Source organism: Fusarium tjaetaba (genome assembly GCF_013396195.1).
Source record: "Fusarium tjaetaba strain NRRL 66243 chromosome Unknown NRRL66243_c0000062, whole genome shotgun sequence".
Lineage (NCBI taxonomy): Eukaryota > Fungi > Ascomycota > Sordariomycetes > Hypocreales > Nectriaceae > Fusarium > Fusarium tjaetaba.
The window spans coordinates 99,147-119,170 of NW_023501258.1; the positions used below are offsets into that span (position 1 = coordinate 99,147).

Consider the following 20,024-nt stretch of genomic DNA (forward strand, 5'->3'; position numbering starts at 1 on the left):
TCCGAGCTCCTGCACTACCACCATTCTGGCTTAGCTCCCCAGTCATCCTTGTTTCTCCGCGTCTAGCTCAGAACTATCATACTAGACGACCGCAACAATCCGAACGTACCCGTCGAACTCTTTCACCAAGGGATAGGCGTATAGATCAAGTATGGACATGGATGGCTCAGGAGCGTCGAGAAAAGAGAAAGCTGAGAGAAGCTGGTAAGAGCACCTATATTTATAGTTTTTTAATTATCTAACTTCTCCAGCTCTCCAGGCACAAAATCAGTCCTTACTTCATCGATGGTTTATTCGGCCTCTCGAGTAGGTCCTCAAGTACCGAGGCGTTATTGATTTTGTTTCCGTAAGTTCCTACTCAGACAAACTCGAGTGTCTAATACTAATCCCTAAAGCAGGACTTGCGTAAATGGATACCAGCTGGATGGGGAGCTCTAGGAAGAATCGTTATTACAGCCATTAATCAATGGTTTCTCTAAAGCGGGAGACAAAACAGCGACATCTACGCCAATGATACGCGAGGCGGTTAATTGTCAGAGAACGACTGAGGCTTCGGATATGGCATGGATCACAATTACTCCTCTCGATGTTTATAAATAGCGCTCAAGCTGTCGTAATCGGCAATTACTTACAACCCATGTCCCTCCTTTTTGTTTGGTGTTTGATTGGATCGACGCTGTCATGATTCAAAGGATGAGCAAGCTATTGGCTCACGGACGAGCCCGTGGCCCCTGTAACGACCTGGGATCTTGATGAATGTGCATGAATAAATGCAGTTGGTACAGCTCAAGCTGCTGTACTGCTCCGCTACATCAGTCATTATCTTCAGTGGCTACAAGCTCTACTCTACGGCCCCATCATGTTTTGCATGCTCCCACTTCCCACCCGACCTTCTAATGCTCTAGGTACTATCTGTCTTTGCCTGTGCCTTCTCCCTTATTTGCCTCTCTCTTATTCTTTTTTTGGGCATCCCTTCCATAGCCAAGACCCTTAGTCTAAGTACAAGAGTCAGTCAGTCAGTCTCTACCGCCCTTGCTGTTCATGTACATTGGATGTACGTAGATAGAACATGCGCTGTAACCCATAACAAGGATTCCCTCATTCATTGGTGATCTCTCGCTATCATCTGCCAAGGACAAGGAGTCTGTGCCCCACCGACCAGCTCTACCAGGTCGACGCGTCAGTAGTTTTTTGATTGCTAGATCAAACTCTGGGCCTGTCTTGTCTTTCTTTGGCTTTGACTTTGGTGGAATTTTCTACTGTATTGCACTAGAATCAGGGAAGTGGTCCCTGCCGCTCATTACTTAATTCATGGAACCGTCTCGTCTCCCTGTCTGTCTGTCTGCCTGTCTTTTACATAGAGATCCAATATCCCATCCCACGACTGCTTCCCGTCTCCTTCAATGCTACCTACGTCTATGGACGACGTGCGACGATAACATCGAAATCCACGAGCCACGACAACGATACCACGACCGTCTTCTCTTCTGCGATCGCTTTTGACATAACTTTTTTTTTTTTACCTTTTTTAAACTTCCCGGTCCCACCTTGAAGATCGACCGAACTACCTACGGTTACCGTACAAGTTAATTGCCCCATCCACCAATACCGATCTCCATCCCTGGCCTCCTATTTCCTCGACCACGACCATATCTACAACCTCAATCTTGTCTTCGACGGCCGTCGCAGGCGCCACGATACGGCGCTTTTCATGTCCTCCAGACCCCGACGGCTACCGATCACAATACCTACCGCCGTGGTAGGATCTTCCTCGCCATGGACTTGATCAGGAGGGCCACCAAGGTGGCTCCCAGCAAACCTCCTCTACAACTTCCCCTCGACGAGAAGAGGGATTCCAAACATAACAAGTCGGTCGATTCCCGCATGGCCTTCTTCCGAAGACCCCTGCGATTAAAGGGGAACTCTACGATTTCCGTACCTCTGGGCGTGGTTGTCTTTTTTCCAATGCTTGTTTTAATCCTTATTTTTATTCTCTTCGTTAGCCATCCCAGTTCCCCCGGCAGGTTTCTGATACCAGGGGGTGCTCCCCCCAAGATGCGGTAAGTCTGATATCAGCATTGGATGCTTGGCATATCAAATAGCTAACAACCCAAACAGGAAGATCAGCGAAAAGTACGATAAGGTGTTCGTCGAGGGCTGCGCCCAGCCTGACACCAGCCAACCTCGAGCCAACGCCGCATTTGTGATATTAGCGCGAAATAAGGAGATCGATGGTGTTTTGCAATCCATAAAATCAGTCGAGAGACATTTCAATCGCTGGTATCATTACCCCTATGTGTTCCTCAACGACGGCGACTTCGACGACAACTTCAAGGAGGCTGTTAGAAACCATACCTCTGGAGATGTTGAGTTTGGAAAGGTTGGACCAGACATGTGGGGGTTCCCCGATTGGATTGACCCCAAGGTAGCTTCAGAGGGTATCGCCAAGCAGGGCGACGCTGCCGTCATGTACGGAGGTCTGGAGAGCTACCACAAGATGTGCAGATTCTACTCTGGGTAGGTTGGGATTCTCTTAGCTACCAAGGATAGCCTGGCTAACAGCGCAATAGTTTCTTCTTCAACCACCCCTTATTACTCAAGTACGAGTGGTATTGGCGAGTTGAACCCGAGATCAGCTACTTCTGCGACATCACATAGTACGTTTTGCTCCAGTCAGCCGCAGTCGCATTACTAATTAGTTGCAGCGATCCTTTCCAGAAGATGATCGAAAACAACAAAACATACGGCTTCACCATCGCTGTTAAGGAGCTTCGAGAGACCGTTCCCAACATCTTTCGATACGCCTCCGCCTACAAGCGACTTAACAACATCACATCGAAGGGCTTGTGGGAAATGTTCGTCGAGCCACCGGAGGACGATGACGAGGACACTTCTAAGGACAGCGATACCTCGCCAAATCCCGAGAAGAGTTTCTGGGATACCCTCACGGGTAAAAAGGAGAACATTGTCGACCCTGAGTCAATGGAGGGAGAGACCTACAATATGTGCCACTTTTGGTCCAATTTCGAAATTGCGAAGCTCAGCTGGTTCCGCAGCAAGGAGTACCAGGACTTTTTTGAAATGATGGACAGAAGTGGTGGCTTTTGGATGGAACGAGTATGCAAGCCAAAGTCCCCCTTTTTTGTACCGATGCTAACATTCCTCAGTGGGGCGATGCTCCTATTCACTCCCTTGCCGCTGGCGCTCTCCTCGGACCCCAGGATATCCATTACTTCCGAGACTTTGGTTACCGACATACAACGATCCAGCATTGCCCTGCCAATGCGCCGGGCAAGCAGCTTGCACGTGAGCCCTACCTAGAAAAGACAACATTCCCCGAGTATAAGAGATTTGAGGAAGACGACTACTGGGAGCATTGGGACGACGTGCAAGAAGGCGGCATTGGCTGTCGCTGCAGGTGTGATACAGACGTCGTCGATGTTGAGGGCAAAGAAGGATCATGTCTTGCAGAATGGGTCGACGTTGCTGGCGGTTGGGAACATCCATACTAGGCCACTTTAGACTTTAGCTGTCTTGAGTATGGAATCCAACATACGGATCATGATCAGCATTCGAGCACTGCGATTATCGACCAAACATCAACGGCGCTTCAGGGGCATAAGCAACTTCATTCGACTATGTCAAAGGGATTATTACACATTCGGGGACAGGGAAAAGTAAAAGAGGGTGCGGCGTTTTGTTTTTGTCCCGAGCATCCTGCCTTTGCTTTTGCCATGGTCGGAATACTCGTCTAACATGGTACTAAAGGGATATGGCACGCGCATCGTGGGGAATCTGCTGCATACACGGTTTGGGAGGTCTTTGTCAAGATGATCTGATAGATGATGGATTTATATTCTACTCTAGATGTCAGAGAGCCCTTATACTAATGATACCTGTAGGATGAGGACCAGCTCATTCTACAACCACGGAGAAGTGGTTTTGTTGCAATGTCTCATTTGGTGGTATTATGCATAAGTGATCGCCGTGACCTTAATTTATGGTTCTTACTGCTGCAAACCTTAAGCCTCCTGCAGCCATCCCTTGACTAATGGTGTAGATTCCGTGGTAGCGTAGGCAGATTCCCAGGGGCTGAGTGGACGTGGCGCTGGAGGCCCCCGTCTAGAGAGCACTGCCATCCAGACTTTCAGCTACAATTCTAGACCCACCAGTTCATGGAGGGCTGACAAAGTCCTATGTATAAGAGTCCTAGAAACGACAAAGAGAAGTCTGTGTCAATATTATTTAATTCACGAGTTCTTCTCTATTCTCATCGCCATACAACCCGTATCAGTTTCGGTCACAATGGATACCTTAAATCGTGTCTCAGAATATCTCTTCGGCCCTGCGATTCCTCATCGAGAACCATGTGGTCGAGCAGTACAAATCATGTCGGATCTTCATCTGGAGCTGAATCGACAATACACAACGTTTGACTTCCCTGCCAAAGCACCTTTTCTCATTCTTGGGGGTGATATAGGCCGTTTAGTCGACTACGACATGTTTCTTCCTTTCCTCGCACGCCAAACTGAACGCTTCGAGAAGGTTTTCTTGGTTCTTGGCAACCATGAGTTCTATGAGATGAGCTATGAGGACGGTATTGAAAAGGCGAGGGAGCTGGAGAAAGAAGAGTCTTTGAAAGGAAAACTTGTGATCCTAGATCGAAATCGCTGGGATGATCCAGATTCGAAACTCACAATTATCGGCGCAACATTGTGGTCGAATATCCATTCTTCAGCAGCTGAGACCATTGCCCTCCGAGTGTCAGACTACAAACTCATCAAAGACTGGACCGTTGCCAAACATAACGAGTGTCACGCCCGGGATCTCGCCTATCTCACAGAGACTATATCGGAGCTCAACAACCTTCCAGCAGAATCTCGAAGAAATGTCTTGGTAGTGACGCACCACGCACCCTGTGTAAAAGGGTCTTCGAGACCAGAACATGCGAATGCACCGTACAAGACGGCGTTTTCGACGGATGTTATCCAGGCGAGGGAGTTTATGCGTGGAGTGCAGGTTTGGATGTTTGGTCACACACATTACACGACTGAGTTTGAGAAGGGTGGTGTGAAGGTCGTTGCGAATCAGAGGGGGTATGTTTTGGGTTACAAGGGGCCGACACTGGAGAATACAAAGGGTTTTGATGACGAGAGAGTTGTAGAGTTGTGATTTGGGATAGATTGTGTTTTTACACTTAGGTGGTATTAGGGATCTGCTCTCGAAGAGCTTGGAGTTGGTATACTGAGTTGGTTCATTACATGATTGATTATGGCCCCGTTTGTTTGTATACAATATAGGCGTCCAAGGCCGACTATATATCCTGAGTATTTGTCGTCAGAATAAGATGATCTGTGGTTCATCTCGAGCGAGGAGGTGTCAATGCTGGTTTAGTAACCAGTAACTCCCAGATGGATGAAAAAAGGATCGCAGAAGATCTGATATACCCAGTTACTATATTCGCAGGCTTAAGAGTCGTTCTTCTATTATGTCAAGGCACATACTTGAGCAGTACACGTCTCTCAAATGCTTTGGTAATGGGCTGTGTCAAAACAAAGCCTCAGATCGTGCCTTGCATGGTATTTAAGCATGATTAGTTAGCTTCATAACCCTTGCTGTTCTTCTTCCATCTTCAGCTAGTATTGATCAATTGCGGGTTGGTTGTATGTTTCATATCCCTGTTGTTCTTGGCTAAGACTGTGCCTTGGGCTATGCTCGAAGACAAGGATGATGAAAGCACGAGAATGTCAATTTATACGAACCTACAGTTTACCACCTGATGTTATATATCAGTGTTGCCCTCACTGTCTAATCGAGCTTGTATATCGTCTCATCCTCACGATTCCGCGACGTCAAGATTCTATGAGGATTCTACTAGGTAGTTCTTCATCCATATATACCCACGATGTCAGCCAGAATAGCTAATGTCTACTGCAGTCATTTTCTCAGCACCAAACTAAGAAACACTTTATCTCTCTTGGAAACAGTTGTGCTAGACTTCAATAAGTCAAGCAGCTCGATTTGCTGGTTGTTAACAACGAAACTGGGCGTTTTGAGCTGAGACAACGAAAGTCAGACATAAAGGTTTACACAACCCTCGTTCAATTACTGGCTTTACAAAGTTTATCTGGGACGCCTTGAACATAGCTATATTTATCGTTCAGATGGGCATCATAATGATTGAACCCCGTGGTGCGAAAACAGACGATAACCCAGCGAGGTTGGCGACCGACGGAATGTTTCTATTTCTTGTTATCGGCATGCCTCTCATTGCATTATTTCTCGGTTGGGTTGGCTGCTTGGCTATTTACAGACGCAGAAAGAGGAAGAGAATTGCTAAGCGTGCTGCTAAGGCGAGAGAAAGACTCGCGAGCACACCTGGAGATACGCAAAGCCTTGGGGGAAGGACTCTCTGCAACTGATTGTCGTTCTTTCGGTCTACAGTTGCTTCTTGATAGATGTAGCATGGGATTTAGATGTTCAGGTGCAGGAAGGGCTTGGACTCTGTGGTTAATGAATGGAGAGGGCGTGTAAGTGATATCTTGGAGGGGGTTTCAATGGCTGCTTCTTTTTGGAAGGGCGAGACCTTTGCCACGGGCTTATGAAGATACAAACGACTTTATGAAGTCTTCTAATAATACATTAATTATTCTCCATATCAAATTCGAAAATGTTGATTTTAAGCCTGTCGTCGATTATTTATATGAGTTGCAGCCTGAGGCATCCACAGCCCCAGATTGGCATCCTTGCGCTAAGCCCTTCAAAAAATTGGTGACCGTCGACTTCGAGATCGCCAGCATCAATTCCAGACTCACGGCCACGGCGCCCTCTCCACGACGATGCCTCCTCGAATTTCACCCTTCAGCACGCCGATGTGCTGCAGGACAACTGCCAATGCACCCGCGTCATCGCTGACCGCCTACCTCTCCGGCCTCTCCCTCCAGACCCGAAATGCGTCTATCCTCAGCAGTCTCGCCAACAACCCCGGCGCCGTTCACCAGAAGAAGCGAGTTGGTCGTGGCCCCTCTTCCGGACACGGAAAGACATCTGGTCGTGGTCACAAGGGTCAGAAGCAGCATGGAAAGGTCAAGCCGTGGTTCCAGGGTGGTCAGACACCTTTGATCGTCAAGCATGGTCGAAAGGGTTTCAACAACTTGTGAGGCGCCTACAAATATCTCGACAAGATATTGAAGAGTCAGGAATTACAAGAGCTCAATTGACTAACAACCTTGTAGCCGGGCTCCTCAGATGTCGGAAGTCAACCTGGACCAGATCCAGGTTTGGATCGACCAAGGACGAATCGACCCCACCAAGCAGATTACACCAAAGGAATTGATCGAGTGTGGCATTGTTGGAACTGTCAAAGACGGCGTCAAGGTCCTCTCCCGAGGTGCGGACATGCTTAAGCAGCCTATCGATGTAATGGTCTCCCGTGTTTCTGCTGGAGCTATTGCTGCTATTGAAGGTGCTGGAGGCAAGGTCGTCACCCGATACTACACCAAGCTGGCCATAAAACGACTCCTACGAGGCCAGTCCGTCAACACAGATAAGCCTCTACCTCAAGGATTGGAGCATGTCGATACTGTGCTGGCCGCAGCCCGCGATGCACCCTTCCGGTACCGATTACCCGACCCTACTAGCCGTGAGGACATTGAGTACTATCGTGATCCCGCACACCGAGGATACTTGAGCCACCAGCTTGCGCCAGGAGAGTCGCCCAGTTTGTACTTCAGGGTGCCTGGAGTGCACAAGATCAAGAGCGAGGTTAAGAAGGAGAAGGCAGCCACTGAGGAGACCCTTTTCTAAGAGTTCTCAAGGGCATGTGATGAATTGTATTATAGTGACCGAGTATAGACACTTGGATGTGATAACAAGCAATGTACAAACGATTGAACTCATGCTCTAGTGATCAGCCACAGTTTTGACAGGCTGTGGCGTTTCCAGGAACATCCAATTCATTTTAGCCGTTGCATGCGTCGGGGAGTACGTACCTCACCCATGACGCTCCACAATAGCTCCGTCCGGTTTAAGTTGATGTCGCAGACCCAGGTCTTCTCCACTCGGAATGACTTCACCAACCTCCCAGTTGCCTCTCAATTCGCGTGTATTTCGTCGCTAGAGCTTCTGTATTGCTTATCGGGCTCGCTTCAACTCCTGTAGCTGCAGCTTTGTTCCATCGCAGGCTCGGCATCGCGCATCCAACTCGATTGCGCTGTATATCGTCCTCTTCGCGGCTTCGATTACGAATCGCTATCTAGACGACCGATCTACGCTCTCCACGAGTAACCGCGACTCGGCTGATCGACATCGGCGAGATTGATACGCGCCGCAAGATAATCTTACATTCACTGCTCGCCTGAGAGTCATAATGTCACTTTTTGGTTCATCGCCGACGGAGGACAGCCCAGGTCTGGGTTCGTCTACTGGTCCAGCTCGTCGCGGCGGTGCTGGTCTCTTCGACGATGACTCTGGTTCTGGAACTCCAAAGCCATCCAACAGTCTCTTCGCTGACGACAACGACTCCCATGATTCACCTTGGGACATGCCCACGCCGCGCAAGCAGCAGAGCAGAGCCGATCTCATCCGCAACCTCCTCCCCGGTAGCGACGTGCCCGATGCTTACATCGAGACCTTCGATATAGTAGTGCGCGAAGATGGCAGCGGAGGTCAGGTCACTTCTGGTGGTGTCGCAAAGCTCTTTGCTACTGCCAGACTTGGTGCTGATGCCCAAGCTCGCATTATGTCCTTGGTAGCTCCCGGAGGCGGGGATGTCCTGCTGGGTCGAAACGAGTTCAATGTGCTGCTGGCTTTGGTAGGCCTTGCACAAGAAGGCGAAGTCATAAGCCTGGATGGTGTTGATGAGCGCCGAAAACGTAAGTAAACATATCTCTTCGCATCACATTTTGCATGATTACAGTATTTTCCCCTCATGTCAATCGCTTGCCTGCCAAGACTTACAAGCTGCCCGCCCTATCAACTGGTCAATGCAATGCCATGGATGTCATATCAGTGCTGGCATATGCCCCCCGGCGCTTGGTGGGGACACTACTCAGCCAGCTAATAACTCATTTCCATCACAGGCCTTCCGCAACCCAAGCTCGCGGGTCTCACTGCAGAGCCCGTCCTACCTCCAGTCGCTGAACTTTCCGCGAAGCCGCCTCAGACACCTCCAAAAGATATTCCTCCTCCTCCTCAACAACAACAAACTCCTCCCGCGCAACAAACGCCCAAGCAATTTCGACCAGCCATGGATGACCCAGAGGATGATCCATGGGGAAGTCCTGATATGCACAAAACCCATGATCATGGTCCCTCCAAGTCCAACGGCACCCAGCGAAACAGCACAAATGGCCATGCCGGCTTTGGCCAAACACCACCGACGACAGTAATCGACGCTCCTCCTCTGCCTAATATTGCATCCCCTCAAGCCACCACGTCTCCAAACAGCCGGAGACAGCATTCCAGCAACTCGGTGACAACGCCTGGTGGATGGGGATACTTTGATGGAAATAACCCTGTTGTAGGCTTTGGGGAATCTCCCTCTGGGCCTGTCCAGAATCCCTTTGGTGGAGCTCCCGATCTGACACCAACTGCACAACCTCCAGCTCTTCAGCACCATACGAGCAGTGCTAGAGCCAGCCGTGGCGCCGAGGAGAATGTCGTTGTTGTGCTTATGCCGGAAAAGGAAGGTGTTTTCATGTTCCAGCACCATAATTATGAAATCTCGAGCATAAGGCGCGGTAGCAAGGTTATCCGCAGATACAGCGACTTTGTCTGGCTATTGGATTGCCTACACAAGAGATATCCATTCCGTATTCTACCGCTACTTCCACCTAAGCGTGTAGGTGTAAATGGCAGCCATCTGTCCAACGATGGGGCCTTTATCGAGAAGCGAAGGAGGGGTCTGTCACGGTTCTTGAATGCCCTTATCAGACACCCGATTCTGAGTCAGGAACAACTTGTCGTCATGTTCTTGACTGTTCCTACAGTAAGTCAATTCTGCCACCAAGTGTAAATCAACTGCTGAAGCTAATATCAGCATCAGGAACTATCTGTGTGGCGCAAGCAAGCTACCATTTCTGTTCAAGATGAGTTTACTGATAGAGCATTACCACCTGGTCTGGAGGACTCTCTGCCCGCTGAGCTCGAGGATCTCTTTAACCGAACCCGCAATGGCGTCAAACGATCTGCTGAACTTTACATTAACGTATGCAACATCATGGATCGTCTCGTCAAGCGAACTGAGGGCGTGGCTGCTGACCACGCTCGTATTGCTCTTTCTTTGGCCTCTTTGACAGAAACATCGGAGGATACTTACGCAACTGACACCAACGAGGTTCCCCTTCTCAATGATGGACTTGTCGCCATGAGCAAACACCTCAGAACTTGCCAGGCTTTGATGGAGGATGAGAGCCGTGGATGGGACGAGGGAGTTCTTGAGGACCTCAAGCGCCAACGAGATGCTCTTGTTAGCGTGCGTGAGATGTTTGAGCGAAGAGAACGATTGGACAAAGATAATATTCCTTATCTGGAGCGGAGGATTCAGACTAATGAGAACAAGCTTGCCAACTTGAGATCTAAGCCAGAAGGCGTGGTCAAGGCTGGTGAGATTGACCGCATAGCAGAAAACATCATCAAGGTAAGCCTATCTCTGTACGATCACAAGGGGAGGCGCTAACAAATAATTAGGATAAGGAGTCTATTGTCCAGCAACACAACCGCTCCATCTTCGTCAAGGAGTGTATTCGCGACGAACTCATCACCTTCCAGTCAACTCAGTACCAGGTCAGCCGATGGAACCAGGACTGGGCCGGTGAGCGAGTCAAGTACGCCGAGATGCTCGCCGACAACTGGAGACGATTGCTAGATGAGCTTGAGGGCATGCCCCTGGGTGACTAGAGCCCGCCAGAGAGTCACCAAGGATCATTTGCTACAGCGCACGACGAGCCTTTCGAGGACATCGCCGAGATCGTATGGGGAAACGTGGAGTGGTGATTGGATACAACCACGGGACAGGAGAGAAGCGATTGTGTGTTTTTAAAGTATATTTATGCGTGCAAGATGTATTTGTGTATCAAGACAAGAGCAAGATGAAGGTGGTTATGCATGGGTTGAAAGAGGAGTGTTAGTGGGAGACAGAAGCGCGTGGATGTGCTCGATACCCTTCATTCATTTTAGTTTCCAATCCTCGTTCACAATAGAAATCAAACCAGCCAAGTTTATACAAGCCGCTGCTCTTCACTGTATGGTCGTGTTGGTCCTTGCTCACAATATGCGATATGATAGTGGTGTTTCAAATAACGTAATATTCCTATTTTTATTTTTTGCTCTCCATGTCTGTCTTGGATATCTACCACTGATCTGTCACGGCACCGTGAGAAGCATCTCCGACCAACTTGGCATACTTGGCCAGCACACCTCGCTTGACTCTAGGCTCAGGGGCCTTCCACTCACTCCTTCGCTTCTCCATCTCCTCGTCGGTGATGTCGACATCAATGCGGTTTCTAATAGCATCGATAGTGATGACATCCCCATCCTTGACCAGAGCGATAGGGCCTCCGACCATGGCTTCAGGCACGACGTGGCCGACGATGAAGCCGTGAGAAGCACCACTGTATCGACCGTCTGTGACTAGGGCAAGATTCGAGAGACCAGCACCCATGATGGCTGCAGAGGCCTTCAGTTGTTCAGGCATACCGGGACCACCCTTGGGACCTTCATATCGAACGATGACGACCAAGTTGCCGTCGGATTGCTTGATCTCACCCTTGTTCAGGGCAGCGTTGAGCATCTTCTCAGTGTCGTATACACGAGCCTTTCCAGTGAAAGACAGACCCTCCTTTCCAGTAATCTTGGCAACGGCACCGCCGGGAGCAAAGTTTCCTCGTAGAATGCGGATGTGGCCGGAGTCCTTGATAGGGTTGTCGAGAGAGCGGATGATATCCTGGCCAGGGTCCAGGCTGGGCCAGTCTTCCACGTTCTCGGCGAGAGTCTTGCCGGTGACGGTCATGATGCTGCCGTCAAGAAGACCACGGGCGATGAGCATCTTGATAACGGAGGGCGTTCCGCCAACATTGTAGAGATCCTCCATGTAGTACTTTCCACTGGGGGCCAGATCAGCGAGGAAAGGAGTTCGGTCACTGGCGCGTTGGATATCGTCGATGGTCAGGGGTACACCAGCCGTGTTGGCCATGGCGAGGAAGTGAAGAACACCGTTTGTAGAACCACCCAGAATCATAGTCAGAACAAGAGCGTTCTCAAAAGAAGCCCGGGTCATGATGTCGCGAGGACGCAGATCCTTCTCCATAGTGGTTCGGATAACCTGAGCAGCGCGCTCACATTCACGACGCTTCTCAGGAGACTCAGCAGGGTATGAGGAAGATCCAGGGAGTGAAAGACCCATAGCCTCAATGGCAGTAGCCATAGTGTTAGCCGTGTACATGCCACCACAGGCTCCAGCACCGGGACAAGCATGCTTCTCGATATCATCCATGACATCAGAGCTCTCGCGGCCAGCCTCACCAGGATTCGACTTTGCGTGGAGTTTGCCATAGGTGAAAGCGCCAGAAGCTTCGTAGCATGTGCTGATGTTGATGGGCTGCTCAAGGAGCTTGGAGTGGCCCTTGCGAATGGTACCGCCGTAGATCATGATAAAGGGGCGGTTGTGACGAGCGGCAGCCATGACAGTGCCGGGCATGTTCTTGTCACAGCCAGGAATAGAGATGTTGGCGTCATGGTGCTGAGCGCAAGTTACAGACTCGATGGAATCAGCGATGATTTCTCGGGTTTGGAGAGAGAAGCGCATGCCTAAGAGGTGTGAGCTATTTGTGAATTTGGTTGGTGAGTGAGTTTCACTGACCTTCGCCTCCCATGGTGATGGCGTCAGAGACACCGACGGTGTTGAATTGCCATCCGATCATACCCTCCTTCTCGATAGAGTTCTTGACGATTTGGCCAAGATCGAGGACTGCAACTTTGTGAGTATAGATTCTCCAGCGTGAGGTTGTCTCACTTACGATGAGTGCTAGAAATCATTAGTATTCAGTATTTAGAGAGGCTTTCGGTTCAAAACTCACTTGCAAGGGTTTCCCTGCCACCACACGGTAGCAACACCGATTTGAGGAGCATTCTTCATCTTGTCCCTGTTGGGGACACCAGCTCCGTAGAGCATGGCCTGGTAAAGTCAGTGAGTTGCTGGGATATGGTGGAGGTAGGGGGAGACATACCTGAGCTCCGGGATAGTCATGCTCGCGAGTGATCTTTGTTGACCAACGGTTCAGAGCACCACCGGGAGGAAGACAAGGAAAGGGGATGTAGTCGGGGTCTTGTTTAGGGTCGTGTTGGACTTGGTCCGCCATGATGATGGGTTGTGGGAGCTGATCTCAGTCTGTAGTTTTGGTTGGTTGGTGGTGGAGTTCAGCGGCTTCTAGTGATCCAAAGGCTGAGAGACACGAGATTCAAGTCGAGGTGAAAGAAGCTATCTCCTGATGACTTCGGATTAGTTTTTTAAGGTAAAGGATAAAAGGCGATGTCGGAGAGAGAAAGAGGAAGAAAGGATGAGTTGAGCTGGTTTATGTTTATGTTACAGTGAAGAGAGAGGTGCCAAGGCGTAACCCCACGGGCAGTGACTGGCAGGCCTTACTTATATAAAGGAATTGAGTCCGGACAACAAGGTCTTTAGGCTTTTGGTCTTTAGTGAGGGTGACAGAGAACCGAAGACGAAGAGAAATTGACCAAAGACAAGCGTCGGATTAGACAAGAATTGTGGTGCGAGTTGCAATGCGTCTGCCGAAGAGCGGAGTAGTTTTGGTTTTAGTGACTTTTTTTTCGATCCAATGTAAGCGGAATGTCCTGTAGCCTGTAGCTTCGTACAAGTAGCCCTGTGACTTGAGGTAGTGTAGTAGTGTGCGGAGTAGAGTAGAGTGAGTGAGTGGGTGGCGTTGGCTCTTGTGTTGATCAGTTTGAAGGTTTACAATGTTACAAGTCACGAAGAGAGAGAGAGAAGAGAAGATGAAGATGATACGGGAGAAAGGAAGTGACAACGATTGCTGCAGTTGTGACAATTTTGTACTCTGCAAGCTAATGTAAGGTAGCTTCTGGCTCGTTGACAACACATGATACCTAGATAAGAAGAGAAGCCTTGTGAGAGATTGCGTCTACCTCGTGTTGTTGGATGCTATTCTCACTCCAAAAATCTTGGCTTGCCTCACTTATCCTTCCTTTGCCGGACCGAACAGCTCGGCATTCGCTCCGGATCTCGAATCAAAAGAGTTTCCCCATTCCCCTTCTCTTGATTCTTCTTTTCTTTTAACCCCTCTTGACTTGGTATGATCATGACATATCCACTTCCCGCCTGCTAAAGAGGCCAGCAACCAACCCCGCACATTAGTTTGGTAGAGCTTTGTCGAATGCCAACCGTCGGTTTAGCAATTACGGATCCCTCGAGCTTTAATAGGTCCGAGCTAGTCATTGCCAATCAACGAGAGAGACCAATTCTTCTCTGTCAGTGTCAATGTTGAGTGAGTGTTATGAGAATCAAATACTTGAAATACCGGAGGTCATCTCCACTCATAAACATGCTCTCCTCACGATATCTTCGTCCAGATCATAAAGCGTGGGGTTGAATATAATTGACCCCCAAAACAAAAACATGACAGCGGCTAAATGGCAAAACAACCTCCCCCAAGAACATCTACCTATAGTATCTTACAGTTACATTCAGCCGGGACTCCGCAGTCCCATTCGCTATGGATCCCCTTGCCATGATCCCCGATATGCCCCTCTCCGCGTGACATCCACCGGGGCCGAACCGCGGATCGGATACGGGGGACAAACACCGAAGTTTCGGCTGACACTCACCCGAACGGTGCTAACCACCGAGACAGACTTTTGTAATGTTTCGACGTATCAGATATATCACGTTAAAGTCCAAAATAGACAATGATCTCTCCATTCGTCGGTTGTTTAACTAAGAACAAACACTCACCTCTTTGCGTCTTCTCCTTTCATACCTACCTAGGTACTGTACCTCAGCTACTACAAGACAAACACAGTGTATGTACTCCCAACTCGTCAATATCATCCCCCATTATCATGCAAGTCATATTGGTCTATGCGTCTTGATACACGACCCGTCGTCATTGTGAAACAAAGACTCGGAAAACGCATTGAAACGCTGCACAGCCAAGACACATACACCCACCCAACTCACTCACTACACCACAGCACATAAGCATCACTCAGCAGTACCATGACAATTCGGGCTTTTGCTGCGAAATGATCTTCATGACACCTTGTACAGACTCTGCTCGGACGTATCACCGTCTCGAGCAACCTCAAACATATCCCCAACTAACACACGCTGATCTAGGTAGTTTCACCTCCATTACGCAAGCAACTATTCAACGCTGTCATGTCACAGTCCACATGAAACAATAAACAGTTCAAAGGTGAAGAAGATTATCAATTGATGCCTGCCAGCTTTTACCACTGACAGGGTGTATCTAATATTATCCTCCTCCCCATAAACCCCATCCGCTCAGTAGTAGTAGCCCGGGGGGGAGCGCCTTGAGCTTTGGCTCTTTTCTTTCATCACCGTAATTTCATCAGTCCTGAATACGAAGCAACAAGAGGACTGTACAATGTAAGGAAATCTGCCGAAATGGCAAGCCAAATAAAAGGGGTGAGAAAAAAAAAGCGTCAAAAAAACGGAAATTGAGACCAATGAAAAAATCCATGACTCTGTCCACTAACCCCGGGACAGGTCTTTACTCCAAGCATAGGACGGAAAAGATGTATAGTAGTTGTCTTCCTCCATCTCCGACAAGTGCTCTTCATGTCGTGTAGCAAATGCCGTGCATCTACCTCCTTTTTTCCACCTCAAGGATCCAGTTCGATACTGGATCCCAACCACTAGACAATACTTTGTTCATAAGATAAGAACGGTATAGGCGCACAGTGAAAAGAATGAAAGTGATGTACTTCGTGAAAACGAGTGCGGGCGCAAGTAAAATGCCCAAGTGTGTGGCAGATATGCCGTGTCGTGTGCGTGCCTCTGGTGGTAGAGAGAGCAACAATGCCATGATTGAAACGAAATGCGAAAAGCAAGAGGCATATCATACAATGAGGTGAGACCAAGCTGCAGTCTCACCTTGTCCTCATTCCAAATTACCTCGCCTCTGGACGGGATGAGGATCAAGACTGGGTGACGTGACCCGAGGAGTCCATGTTCAGTGAGCGGTTTGCATCATACCGAATCGCTCCTCTTCCAGCCGTCTCACGATATCCCGATCGCGAGCGGTTCGTGGGTCGGCGTCGATCCCAAGGATCGAAGAGATCCGTGTCTTGTCCTGTCCCTTGCTGTTGGACTGGCTCTGTGCATCCTTCTCGGCCTGGCCTGGGCTTGAGATGGGGGTGATTGGTGTCAGAGAAGAAGGGCTGCAGCAAGTGCCAGTCTTCCAGGCCTGCTCGAGAACAGTGGGAGACACTGAAGGACCATACTCGTTGGCGATGGTTGTCCAGAAAGACGCGCGGTAGGTTGAGTAGATGGAATGGAGGCGTGAAAGATCGACATGCGAGGCGTTGTGTGCAGGAGGTGAAGATGCGGGTCCAGGAGCAGGCACAACTGAGCAGTCAAGACGCAGAGGAGGTGTTGTTCGCTGAAGCGAAGCTGCGCGCTGGTGGTAGGCAGCATGTGGCATCTGAACAGGGGCGTCCATCGTCGTCGTATATGACTGGTTGGTGACAGGAGGTGGGAGGGACATGCGAGATGGTTTTGGGAGGATGGACGGTAGGCGAGTGACATCGCTAGGCCCAACGATGCTGGGGAGTTGAATGTGGCTGGCAGTGTTGACGTTGCAGGGAGGAGGGCTATAACTTCGTACACTTCCGCCAGGAGAAACTGAGCGAGAGACAGTCTCTCGTGCAGGGCTGGGGACGTTCACATGGTGAGTCTGGGGGATGTCGTTGGAGGCACCCGATGAGACTGAGGCAGCACGCTTGTTGCGTCGGTTGCTGCCATGAGAGAGCTGATGGTAGTGAAGACGGCAAGCCAACTCTGTCTTCTTGAGGTGGGCTGCAATGTATTTATATGGCATCTTCTGGAGACGAGTTTGGATGAGATATGACTCCTAAACTTGGTGTTAGTGATATGGTCCGGCATAACTAAAACAACATCGACTCACCTCCTCGTCGCTCCAAGCACGTCCACCGCCAGTCGACGAAGCCTTACGGTTCTTTGAAATTCCGTAGTCGTGGCGGTCCATGGAATCCCGAGATGGGATATAAGGAGCAGGGGCCTGAGCCATCTGATGTTGAGGCATGCCTGAGCTCATTGGTCGGCTGTTCATTGTGCTGCCTTGAAATCCGCAATGGGGTATCGTAAAGTAAAAGTCAGGCTGCTGAAAAGAATCGTCGTTTTTCGAAGAGTCGAAAGTCGTCGTATAAGCTGGTCTTGAAGAAGAAGCCAGGCCAAGTTGTGTGATCGAAGCGAGCGATATCGTTCGAATGCCGGATGTGCTGTGTAAGCCAGCGAGAATATTTAAACTCGAAAATACAGACACCGGAAAGGAAAGTCCTCAAAAGTTGATGAAACTGTTTCAGATAGAATGAAACAGAATTGTTATGAAAAAGGCGTTGAATGAAAAACCAATAACGGTTTTGTTGTATAGAAGGTAATGGGTTGTTGTTTGATGTTGTTCAAAGGAGTGTCAGCAGCCAAACCAGTTGGTCCAAGTTGGTACTGTTAATGAGTGTGTTGGAGCTAGCTGCGTAGAAGAAGTGAAGCAAGCAGAGCCGAGCCGGAAGAAGTGAATACAATTACAAGACGCAACAGCGTTTCTTGCTTGCAGAAGAAAAAAGAAAAGAAAAGATGTGAGGTTGAGGATGACAATCCAAAGTGAAGAAGGGAAAGAAGAGGAGGAGGAGTAGAAGTAGAAGTAGTTTATTAGAAGGGGAGGGGCAAGTGGTGTAGTAATAACAATAAGGTAGGTACCTTACAGTGGACGGAACGGCAAAGATTCAGAAACAGGCACAATAGACAGTTTACAGCGGCATGCATGCAGTAACAGGCTCACTAGAGTAAGGTACAGTACGTACGGGGCAGATTGCAACGGCCACGACGGTGGTGATGGTTCGGGCCATGGATGCATGCATGCATGCCCATACATGGATCAGGGCATAACAAGGGTTTGCTCTCGCTGTTGCTGCTGCCAGGGCCCCTGTTACATCTAACAGGAACAGTCTAACAGCGTTGACGAACGGGGGTGGGAGGCGTTCCAGGCCTAGTCGACAGGACAGGGCATGGGGGTAAATTCAGGGCCTGCAGGGCATGGCATGTGGCTTGGCTGGAGTTGGGATGCTGCAACATGAACAAAACCAAAACAACACATCCATCGCAGACGGAACAAGTCGTGGATGATGATTCATCTTACAGTTCCTGTCTGGGACTCAAAACAAATACTGCTACAACCAGATCTGAGGCTCTAAACGGAGACAAACTAGACGACACTATACTATTTTAGCCTGACCATAGACTGCGCGCGAGACGAGACTAACACAAGACAAAACCTGCAGTAATGAGACACCCAATTTCTGGGGTTTTGTGGTTTCTTTGTTTCTCTTTCGGGGCGTCCAAAAAAGAACCTCAGACGAAAAGAAAGTGAGCTTGTGAAGCAATAGCAACGATCGTAATATTACAGAAACGCCACCGATGACAATGGCTTGATACAAGTCTGCAGTAGTCAAGCCTCAATCGCGGTGAAGGTGAGATCTAGTCTAAACGGCTCGACAGATTAGGAATATGGAGCGAACACCACCGTCCGCCACTCTCATGAATCAATCAATCTGTTGACTAGGAAGATGAGATGACATGGTCCATCCCAAGCGAGCCTCAAAACGATCACTTACATGCTGCAACTGCAACTGCACAACACCACACAAGAGAAAAGTCGTTGTCAGTGACGGATACAAGATCCGCCGCCTTGTCAAATCAACTCACCCTTGCCTGGTAAAACGGTCACCACCGCACGTAGCGTCTCCCACTGTTGAAGAAGTGATCCAAACATCCATTTACCACCCCCGGTTCAGTACTCGTACAACGGATATTGGCAGGGCCTGTGCGAGTTTTAAACATATTCTTCGCCATCCTTGGCATCCGATCTCTACAGCACAGCAGCGCAGTACCTAGGAGAAACTGTCTCCCGTTGGACAAGACACGCATATACTGTGCACTGTCCCTAGGTACTGTAGGTTTACGGATGGCCTCTCTGGGGGTTTTCCCTTGTGTTCATAACCGAATAATCAATCACTTTTCTTATTCTCGATTTCAGTCAATCAGTCAGTCAGTCTCTCTTCAGCGGGGTCGTGTTGCGTTACATCGACCTCAGCTTCAGGTGCGCGATGCGCGTAATAATTCAAGGTGCCCTTCCATTAGTTGATAGCCTTGTCTGACTCTCCAGCGCAGCACACAAACTGCTTCTTGGCAGCCAACCCTGGCGACCAGCAGGGGTTCATATATTGCTTCGTAATTGGACGGTCCCTGATTTTGATTTGCACCTCTAGTTCCTTCAACCTCGTGGTTTGGCTGTGGCTGTAATAATCCCGCTCACTGACTATCCATTCGAGGCTAACATCCATCGCGCGCCGCTGCGCTGTGATCCGTGATCTTCTGGAGGACCGTGATTAGGTCCCAAGCTGTTGGCTGCAGCTAGGTAGCTAGCAGACTACGTACTACTACTACTGGCCCGGGCGTAGCAAGTAAACACGATCGGGGAGTTGGTGTTGTTCCTGATGCATAATTCTTGGTGTTTCTGTATAAGGCAGCTGAAATAAAGGCCGCTACAAGGAGATGCTCCCCCAAAAGCTTATCAAACCCCAAATGTTTAGTTAAACAAAGATCCGGTTTCGTTTCTCTCGCCTTCTGTTGGCTCCAGCAAGTAACTATCAAAAACTCGAGACGAGTCGAGTCCAGATACGTACATATTATCCTTTCTCGGCCGGCTTGCACGGTGTTTGGTGGAGGGCAT

The 20,024-nt window shown here is 49.3% G+C and overlaps 6 protein-coding genes across 6 annotated transcripts; 4 read left to right on the plus strand and 2 right to left on the minus strand.

Annotated features, from left to right (window-relative positions):
* Positions 1-1,776: 1,776 nt before the first annotated feature.
* FTJAE_3108 (KTR5 mannosyltransferase) lies at positions 1,777-3,512 on the plus strand (the record flags this gene model as incomplete). The annotated part of the gene is made up of 5 exons (XM_037349370.1): positions 1,777-2,060; positions 2,119-2,517; positions 2,571-2,657; positions 2,706-3,117; positions 3,168-3,512. The coding sequence occupies 5 exons, from the start codon at positions 1,777-1,779 to the stop codon at positions 3,510-3,512; spliced, it is 1,527 nt and encodes a 508-aa protein (XP_037209796.1).
* Positions 3,513-4,305: 793 nt separating this feature from the next.
* On the plus strand, positions 4,306-5,172 carry FTJAE_3109 (Ser Thr phosphatase superfamily; the record flags this gene model as incomplete). The annotated part of the gene is made up of 1 exon (XM_037349371.1): positions 4,306-5,172. The coding sequence occupies one exon, from the start codon at positions 4,306-4,308 to the stop codon at positions 5,170-5,172; it is 867 nt and encodes a 288-aa protein (XP_037209797.1).
* Positions 5,173-6,839: 1,667 nt separating this feature from the next.
* Positions 6,840-7,806, plus strand: FTJAE_3110 (MVP1; the record flags this gene model as incomplete). Its single annotated transcript, XM_037349373.1, has 2 exons — positions 6,840-7,156; positions 7,236-7,806. 2 exons carry the CDS (start codon positions 6,840-6,842, stop codon positions 7,804-7,806), a joined length of 888 nt encoding a protein of 295 aa, XP_037209798.1.
* A 562-nt stretch (positions 7,807-8,368) lies between these two features.
* Positions 8,369-10,899, plus strand: FTJAE_3111 (sorting nexin mvp-1; the record flags this gene model as incomplete). The annotated part of the gene is made up of 4 exons (XM_037349374.1): positions 8,369-8,873; positions 9,081-9,988; positions 10,046-10,639; positions 10,690-10,899. 4 exons carry the CDS (start codon positions 8,369-8,371, stop codon positions 10,897-10,899), a joined length of 2,217 nt encoding a protein of 738 aa, XP_037209799.1.
* A 451-nt stretch (positions 10,900-11,350) lies between these two features.
* On the minus strand, positions 11,351-13,358 carry FTJAE_3112 (dihydroxy-acid dehydratase; the record flags this gene model as incomplete). Its single annotated transcript, XM_037349375.1, has 5 exons — positions 11,351-12,807; positions 12,860-12,967; positions 13,017-13,024; positions 13,077-13,174; positions 13,227-13,358. The coding sequence occupies 5 exons, from the start codon at positions 13,356-13,358 to the stop codon at positions 11,351-11,353; spliced, it is 1,803 nt and encodes a 600-aa protein (XP_037209800.1).
* A 2,871-nt stretch (positions 13,359-16,229) lies between these two features.
* On the minus strand, positions 16,230-17,348 carry FTJAE_3113 (uncharacterized protein; the record flags this gene model as incomplete). The annotated part of the gene is made up of 2 exons (XM_037349376.1): positions 16,230-17,129; positions 17,184-17,348. The coding sequence occupies 2 exons, from the start codon at positions 17,346-17,348 to the stop codon at positions 16,230-16,232; spliced, it is 1,065 nt and encodes a 354-aa protein (XP_037209801.1).
* Positions 17,349-20,024: the final 2,676 nt, after the last annotated feature.